At 38.1% G+C, this 8,705-nt stretch overlaps 1 protein-coding gene across 1 annotated transcript; it reads right to left on the bottom strand.

Moving 5' to 3' along the window:
• Positions 1-22: 22 nt before the first annotated feature.
• paf1 (PAF1 homolog, Paf1/RNA polymerase II complex component) lies at positions 23-5,942 on the bottom strand. The gene is made up of 14 exons (XM_022211274.2): positions 5,701-5,942; positions 4,198-4,230; positions 3,979-4,071; positions 3,766-3,887; positions 3,594-3,660; positions 3,403-3,504; positions 3,181-3,286; positions 2,768-2,836; positions 2,399-2,502; positions 2,194-2,310; positions 1,880-2,008; positions 1,534-1,639; positions 907-991; positions 23-790 (listed from the first exon to the last, which is right to left on the bottom strand). Exons 1-14 carry the CDS (start codon positions 5,745-5,747, stop codon positions 360-362), a joined length of 1,611 nt encoding a protein of 536 aa, XP_022066966.1. The 5' UTR covers positions 5,748-5,942; the 3' UTR covers positions 23-359.
• Between the last annotated feature and the right edge of the window lie 2,763 nt (positions 5,943-8,705).

The following is an 8,705-nucleotide window of genomic DNA, read 5'->3' as shown; positions in this document are numbered from 1 at the left end:
AGAACAACATTTCACAGCCAAATTTGTTAAAAAAATGTCACCTGCAATTTATTATCAGTTTCAGTTATATTTTTTACATGATCCTGGACTGACTCTCTGAGAAACAAAACAGAAATGGTGTACAAACAGCTACTGGTGTTGGAGTTAAATCTACAAATAAAAACTGGACTGAACAGAGATGTCTCCAATCCAAATACAAAGAGTATTCTGCACACAAATTTGACATTTGCAATCATGGACGAACTACAGCCCCAGGCTAAGCTAATATCAGGCTCACTGGCAGGGCAACAGTGTTGTGTTTGGAGCTGAACATACAGATAAGACAGGTGGCAGTCGCTCTGCTGTCCTCATCATGGAGCTCATTCACTGTCACTGGCATCACTGGAGTCGGAGCCTCTCTCGCTTCCACTTCCACTCTGAGCACGAGTCTCTGAATGGTCACTGCTGCGATCACTGCGGGCCGGAGACGCACTGCGGCTCCTGCTGCCTCTTCGGTTGCCCCCTTCATCCTCGCTATCACTGCCCTCCTCCCCGCTGCTCCTGGCTGAATTCTTGGGCTCATTGTCATCGCTGTCATCGTCACTGCCGAAGATCTCTTCCTCATCTCGCATCTCTCTGGTCCTCTCCTCGCCGCTCTCACTGCCGCTGCCACTCGCCTTTCTCCTCCTCTTCCCTCTGTCCTCGTCCTCCTCGTCATCGTCTCCCCTTTGTTCGCGGTCTTCATCTTCTCTCTCAGATTCACTGCCAGAGTTCTCTGCCTCACTGCCACTGCCCTTGTCCTTGTCATCACCTGGAGAAAACAATTTAAGCATCACATAGTGTGAATGTTGAATGATTTAGCAGACAAGCTGACCAATACCAAAGTGTAACAGATACAAAAAGCGTAGTGGATTAAAGAAATCTGACCAGAATCCTGCAAGTCTTTATCCATGTCCATGTCTTCCTCTTCATCTTCTGGTTCATGGTTCTCCAGCTGAGCTTTACGGGCCTCCTGAGAATCATAATACAAAAGTATCATGAGTTATCAATTCAAAACTACAGAGGATAAAAATCCATCCAGCTTTTACTATATATCATAGAGTTCTATTCATTTTAATTGTGTTGTCACATTGAATAGCATTATTACGTATGTCTGCAATAATAATCATATATAATAAGTATCTTTTCATGCACACACCACACACTGACCACATTACAGTTTTTAAAATAGTATTATTCACAAGTCACTGTTCATACAAGTATTCTTGTTGCGCTGTAGCTAATTACTGTTAGGTAATTGCAACGTGTGGCAGAAGAACCACTTGTATTTGACCAATATTATAAATTGAATCTATTATAAATCCCACATGACTACCTACACTTCTATATTATTCTTAATCTCAATGACATCTTGTAGTCTGTACCTTTAGCAATCACTAATCACAACTCCAAATGATACGCTCACCAACAAACTACTGTCCAGAAAAGTGGTACACCAGTCAAGTTTGTATAAATTACTACATGTACACAAACATAAAAAATAAAGATGTTCACCTGGGCTTCCAGCTCCTTTTCATTCATGTCTCTGTGCTTACACACCAGCACAGCATTTGTGGTCGACTGTGCTCCAGCCTTGGCTCTTCTCTTGCTCAAACGCACCCTGCAGGTCAGAGTAAATGCTGTCAAAAGACTTGGCCAAACATTTTCCCATAGAGCCCCAGCTATGATAATAAGTCGGTACTGATCATAATGCTTGTTTTGGACATCATCCCCACCAACACCCCAAACAACAAACTGTCTAACCAAAGCAAACACCTTCAACTTACAAATATTCCCATCAAAGTGCCATATCTTCCACTCATATCAAGCTGCACAGCTAATATTTATGATGAGTACGTACCTTGTCTCCAACTCATTGTAGTAAACACCATCTCCATCTCTGAAGATAAAGAAGTAGTTCTCCTCATAACCCTTGCTGGCTTTGTTTTTGACATTCCAGTTGTACTCCCGAGCGATCTTGTAATCATATCTGAAACACAGAAAAGAAAATACATTAGTATTTACATGCTACAAATCTAAGTAATATTTCTGCTGCTAAGATTTTTTTTTTTAAAACAAAGCAAGCAAATGGAACAAGTAGCAGTTGTCATTCCATGCAAAAAAAAAAAATTCAACAAATCCTGATTTTTCTCTTGATGCATTATTTTTACTTACAGATCTTCTGGCATATAATCCACCCCCTCATCGCAGTCTCTCTTGCGCTTGCGAAGTGTGTCTTCATTGGGCAGGAAGTAGGCCACAAACTGGTTTCCTTCCTCATCCATCATACCTCTGTATTACACAAAACATTAATTGATGTTAATGCAAAAACGCTGATGCTGACAGAGAAACGCACAGAGAACATGTCTTTTGTAAATACCTGATCATGGCCTGAGACATCATTTCCACTCCTGCTGGCCCTGATATGTCTTTAGGTGCAGGATCAGAGTCAAAGATGACTTGAGCACATGGATTGATCCACATCTGGGCAAAGAGAAAGTGTACAAAATATGATTACCTAAATATGCCACAAGCTATTTTGTCAGTTGTTGTACATTTAACACACAAAAACAAGAGAAATATTTTTTTCCTAGTCTATATACATTTGTGGTACAATATTGTTGGCTGTTTGTTATTATTTTTCTTTGTGAGACTGCAGTGCATGTGGCATGTAGTTTTAAATCATTCATGCAGACACAAAAACTACCTTAAACTGAGCAAAACCTTTCCTCTGAAGCAGTTAGCTCACCTTGAAGTCAGGGAACACAGGTAATACCTCCACAGGAGTAACTCTGGGTTTACTGTAGTGCTGTGCAATCTGGAGATTAAAAAAAAAAAGAAAAGAACCTCATATTTACATATCATAGCAATCCCCACTGACTGGGAATATTTTTCCATTATGCATTTATGTGCTGATTTGCAGATGACACTCACAAAAAACATCACACTACACAGAAAATGCCTTAGCAAAAGGTGTGGAAAAAGAAATGCCTTGCTGCATCGTCCCAATATTTGGGGGAAATTTTCCTGCAATTCCCAAAAGTGGAGTGCATAGGCACAAAGGTTTCAACACCCAGGATTAAACTACTGTCCATTTTAATGTCTGCATTGTTTGAAATATACAGGATGCTAAACAAAGCGTTTACTCATATTCTCACTCACCGATTTCTGTGCATCCTCAAATGTCTTTTCAATAGCAGAGATCTGACTGTCTCTGTCCTTGTAGATCTCTTCTTCTGTAAACTGCTGCTTGACAGACACTCCGATCCTAAACACGTAACACATTTAGCTTGGGTAACTACTCACACATTAAATATATGTATAATATGCTTATATAGTTTGGTTGTCAGGAAATTTCAAGGTGAGCCCATTTATCCAACTTACTTGACTTCCACTTTCTCATTAGAAACGCCGTATCTGTTAAACTCTGTGGAAATGTATTCTGTTTTTCTCATCCATGGCACCACTTTGGCATGCTGCTGTGACCTAATGGGGAGGAAAACAAAAGCATTTTTAAAAAGAATAAAACTTTCAGAGGAATCTGACAGATGAAGCTGCATATTCAGTGGCCTTACCTCTTTGAACTGGATGGAGCCTGGATGTCTTCTTCCAACAGTTTTTCATCAGCAGGGTCTAACAGAACTGAAAAAAATTGAAAGACTGGCTCAGTCTTCACAGTCAGTTGATAAAACACAAAAGTTTAAATAAAGAACAGCATGTGGTATGAGACCACAACTCCAGACTTACTGTTGGGGTCTATGCGGTAGGTGTCTGGGTTGATGAGATCAATGGTGACTCCGAGGTCTGGCTCAGTCAGAAGCTCATGCTTGTGTTGCTTCTCGAGAGATGTGGCTTTATACTGAACAAACCTGCCACAACAGACAGACAGATGTTTTGTGTCTGTGTTTAGATGGATATATTGATGGACAGTGAATGCAGAGACAGCTGGGTGAGTATTACCTGTGCTGATCAAATGGATAGGTGATGAATTTGGGATCAAATGGGATGTCAGGCAAGCTGTTGCAGTATTTCACTCGACAGACAACTCCTGACCTGTGATGGGCATAAAATTAGAGAGAAAAATGCAATTGTAGTCAGCCAGCAACTTTCACATACCTGAAGTACACCTCAATTGACTGCGCAGGACAACAAATACAAAAAGGTGTTAAATCTACTCACCTCTCAGGGACAGTTCTGTGAGAGGACGGCCTACTGTAAAAGGAAACAGACATTTGTGAAATGTGTTCACGTTTTTGTTTGTATATTTTAATTTCAACTGAGAATTTGCTTGTTTACAATGTTCAGGCCACCGAAGAACCATACTTTTGTGTTTATTCGCTTTTTGCAAATGAAGTTCATTTCCTGCCTGGACTTTATGAAAAATATTGAGGGAGATGTTTCAACTGACCATAGCAAAAGCAATACAAAAACAAGACAAAAGTGATACCTTATCAAGTGTTTGAATATCTTTCATGATGGTCTAAAACACACTCTGAACTACTGTGTAAATAAGATAGTGTCACTAAGATTTTGGAGCCACGAATTGTAAAAACAAAAAGAATAGTCATATTTTGTGTGACCAAAAATGAACAAAATCTAAGCAAAAAAAATTTTGGCATTTCATTAAAATCATTTTATTCTACATGTCTCATTGAAAAAAATTCCACAAAAAAATAAATAGATAAACAAAATAATAATATTAGTCATGCTTTTTCAATTTTGGTCAGATCAACAAAATTAACTACAAGAATTTTCAAAAATGTTTTATCTCACTGTAACTTTTATTCTGCAAAAAGTATATTTTTAATACTTCTAACCATAATTGTGCTGTTTACAAAGAGGTTAAACTGAGCCTGAGTATGCTAAAATATAACAGAAACAAAACAATGCACAGAAACTGCTTGGAGTTAAAGGGTTATAAAGTTCTGTCAAAGACTGGCTGTTACACCACTGTCTATTTTTTATTTATTTTTGCAATATAGTATGAAAAATATAAACATAACAGCATAGGACAAAACTGAAATAACTTGCAGATTAAGTCATGACAGTAAAGTAGAGCCTGAGTAATGTGGCTACATTGGAAGAGACGGACACGATTAGTAGATTGTGATTAGATCGTGTTTGTGTGTAGTATGTTTTCACGGGGAAGAAACAAAGAAGAGGGAATAACAAATAAATAAAAACTCATATTATACAGTAGCGATGTTATATCTATACACCACAGTAATTTAATTATCCATACTATCTTTAGGGGCTATATTAATATACTTAGTGCTCCAAATGTTAGCAATGTTCCAGATGCGTTTTCCGTCAATTTACTATTAGTATCCACACAAGTTAACTTATACCAAAGCTAACACAAAGTTTTCTGTTTAATTTCCTATATTTTACGTCACTACCACTCAACGGAAAGTTACATGTGGACTATCGCGCTTATTAATGCTAAATTATTAAGCTAAGCACGCTAAATCATATTAGCAAACAGGCTAGGATAAGTCAAGCTTTTTTGTTTTAGCTAGCTGGCTAAAGGGTATTGTTGGCTAATGTTACATACAACAGAAAACACGAGTAGCCTACTTAACTCGCAGCTGTTTTCACATGAACTTCACAACATCATTTAAAATCACCCAAAACAGACCAGCAGTTACGTGAACCAACTTGTAAACGCAGTTTTGAACGTACCTGTGGCCGTCTTCACGTTGAGCTTGTGTCTGAATGGTCGGAGCCATGTTCACGAGACACTGCTCACAGCTAAAGGAAAAGTAGCTTGTATGGAAAAAATAGCCAACACAAATACAACAGATTCCAACCTCTAATACTAGTTGTAGACTACATGTAAGTGATAAATCTAACTCCTATCAGAACGCATCTTCTCACGGCAGGATTGGACGATGACCCGGAAGTAGACTGAGACCTCCAGGTGTGTTAAGGATCTGCTTTAATGTGAGCGACCTCTACCGACCTGGCATCAAAGGTTCAGGGTCTGTGTAGAATAATCTGTCAAAACTTAACCACGGCTTCAAATTATTTAGCATATTAATAGAAAACATGATTTGTCTCAGTTACAAGATGACACCAAACTCCAGTGGTTTTGTTCAACAGGATACCCTTTAATTGAAGGAAAAATAAAGGGAACAATAAAAAAAACAAAACATTGCCTTACTGGATATAAAACTGACATGTTTTACATTCTCCCCACTATCATCTTTCTGTCACGCACACACATGCCATCTTTGTCGCACTTTTCTGTCAGAAAAATATCAAAACCATTATCTATTTTTATGAAGGGCACAAGCAAAAAAAAAAAAAAAAGAAAAATGCATGTTAATTCGAAAAATTGGAGCAGTAAAAAGGACGTTAATTGACAAATGGAGGAATTTGCTTACAAAATCGCTTGCTGTAAACTATAAATGTAAGGTTAGGTGTTGTGAAAAGTGGCAGACAGCGGAAAGTAACACAAACTCTTAAACATTTATTTGAGCAAATGTACTGAAATACAATTTCCATCGAGTCAAATTTTCAATTCACATACATTCAATAACTGCCATTTCTGAATTGTGACCATTTTTACTGCTTCCGTTGTTTTCACATATTTTTTGTTCCTCCCATTTCTTGTGTGAATGACAAATGGATAAACATTGCACCATTTTCACAACATTCTGACTTCTGTAATCAAACTGGCTTGAAGTTAATCAAATTGTTTGATTATTATCGCTCCCTGTTTCATTTCAAATCCATTGTTCTGCAAAATGTACTGTCTTGCTTGCATTTTTATGAATGCATTTTGGCTACTTCCATCCCTCATACACTGCCAGACATTTCATTTGCATCTCTTCATCAGCAGATGATGGTATTTTAGTTGCTATAAGGTTACATTTGTAGGGAATAAGTGTTATGGCAGGAAGGGATGCAAGACAACTGAGCAAAATCCAGCGGCAGATAAAGGATATTGTTAAAGTTTCTGAAAAAATTATGTCAGAATATTTCCAGGGTCAATATGAACCTTCAAGTCCTTTAAGTAATGCTTCCCCTTTATCTAGTGTAGGTGAGGACTATTAGTGAGAAAAACTGTTTGAAAAATCCTTTAATATATATTGTATTTTTGATTATCTATACTAAACCGTAGTACAATGCTCCACCACATCCAATATGAAAAAATAGCTAATTCTTAAAGGTTGTAGCATCAAAAATACATGGAACATCTGATGATGGTTAGTAACATTCACATTCCTAACTGGTAACAGATTTACTGCAATCAGACATTTGAAAACACAAATATAGCTGTAAGTAGCAACAACTGTTGTTGCATAGAAGGACAGTATGATCAGAACACTTTCTCACTGCAAGTATCAAAATTAACTTTAGAATAAAGTAAAGAAACAGAAGAAAGATGCCCTGAACTCATCCTTTGTCAAACAAGATTTTCTGCCTCCCCACAATCAGAAAGTGAAAATAAAATGCCGCAGCTGTCGGTGTGATGTGCATATGATTGGAGACCCCCTCTACATTTTATTTGCGCCTTCACTCATGCTGCACCACTCCACCTCCTATTATTAAAAGTGGACTGCATGAGAGGCAGTCAGTGCAAAGGAAAAACGACTACTGCCTTTCATCATATGTTTTTCAGTCACATAACTGCATCAGCCTTCTACTGAGAGTCCTTTCAGTGGACTTCTAGATCTTCTTTCATCTCAGGTCTGCATCTCTGTCTCCATGTGAGCATCAGCTCTGGAAAGAGAGAACAGATCAGAGCTTGCAAACAGTTCCACAAAGCACGGGCAACAAAATGGTACAAACTCATTTACTCGGAGTTAGGACAAAACTCACATACCTGCTCAACATGTATATCATCTGTCCAGGATCATCTGCAAATACCCTGTAACACCAAACAGAAGCTTCCATTAAAAATGTATCCTTACTAATTAATTATTTGATGTGTTGTTTTATCCATAACAGACACTATTTAGTAGGTTTAAAGTGCTTTTCCATTCATCATTTCAGGAGAGGACCTGAGAACTCCTAAGATCTACATTTTGGTTTTATCACATAAATTTGACATTTAACTGCTTCTAACCCATGCTGTCAGTTAGAAGCAGCATTGTCGGTACACTAAATGAGGTACTTTGCATAAAAAAAGACTCAAATTAATCAGTTCAAGGTGAATGCACATAAACGTTGTTACTTAACTTGAACAAAACAAAGAGCTGTAGAAATACAAGAAATAACTTCAGAATATTAAAAGTAATATGAGCATTAGTGTATATGTCTAGCAACGGGGGACTGTTTTATGCTTATTTGTCTGTTGATGAACAAACTGTTCTATTTAATGCATACAAAAAAATGAATCCATGATGCCCCGCTCTCTTACCAATCTCCCCCGTGGTAAAAGGCCCGGTCCTGGGAGGACAATGACAGAAACAGCCACACGCTTATTGTCTCGACCCAAAAGATAACAAACAGGAACCATAGCGACGACAGCAGGACTTCACACAACATCCTGGAGCTCTGTGAGGACAACAGATATACAGCAGAAACTAGTGACACATTATGGAACAAGAAAAGCACGCAGAGAGCACAGTAATTGGGAATTGGTGGGACTCAGAAACACCCCCACAATTTAATCAATTGTTCCTTGCATCATTTCCGGTAAGTCGGCAACGGTGGATTTGTAGTAGGATCACAAGATA

Source organism: Acanthochromis polyacanthus, chromosome 13, assembly GCF_021347895.1.
Source record: "Acanthochromis polyacanthus isolate Apoly-LR-REF ecotype Palm Island chromosome 13, KAUST_Apoly_ChrSc, whole genome shotgun sequence".
Taxonomy (NCBI): Eukaryota; Metazoa; Chordata; class Actinopteri; family Pomacentridae; genus Acanthochromis; species Acanthochromis polyacanthus.
This window is presented reverse-complemented; position numbering and strand designations above follow the sequence as displayed.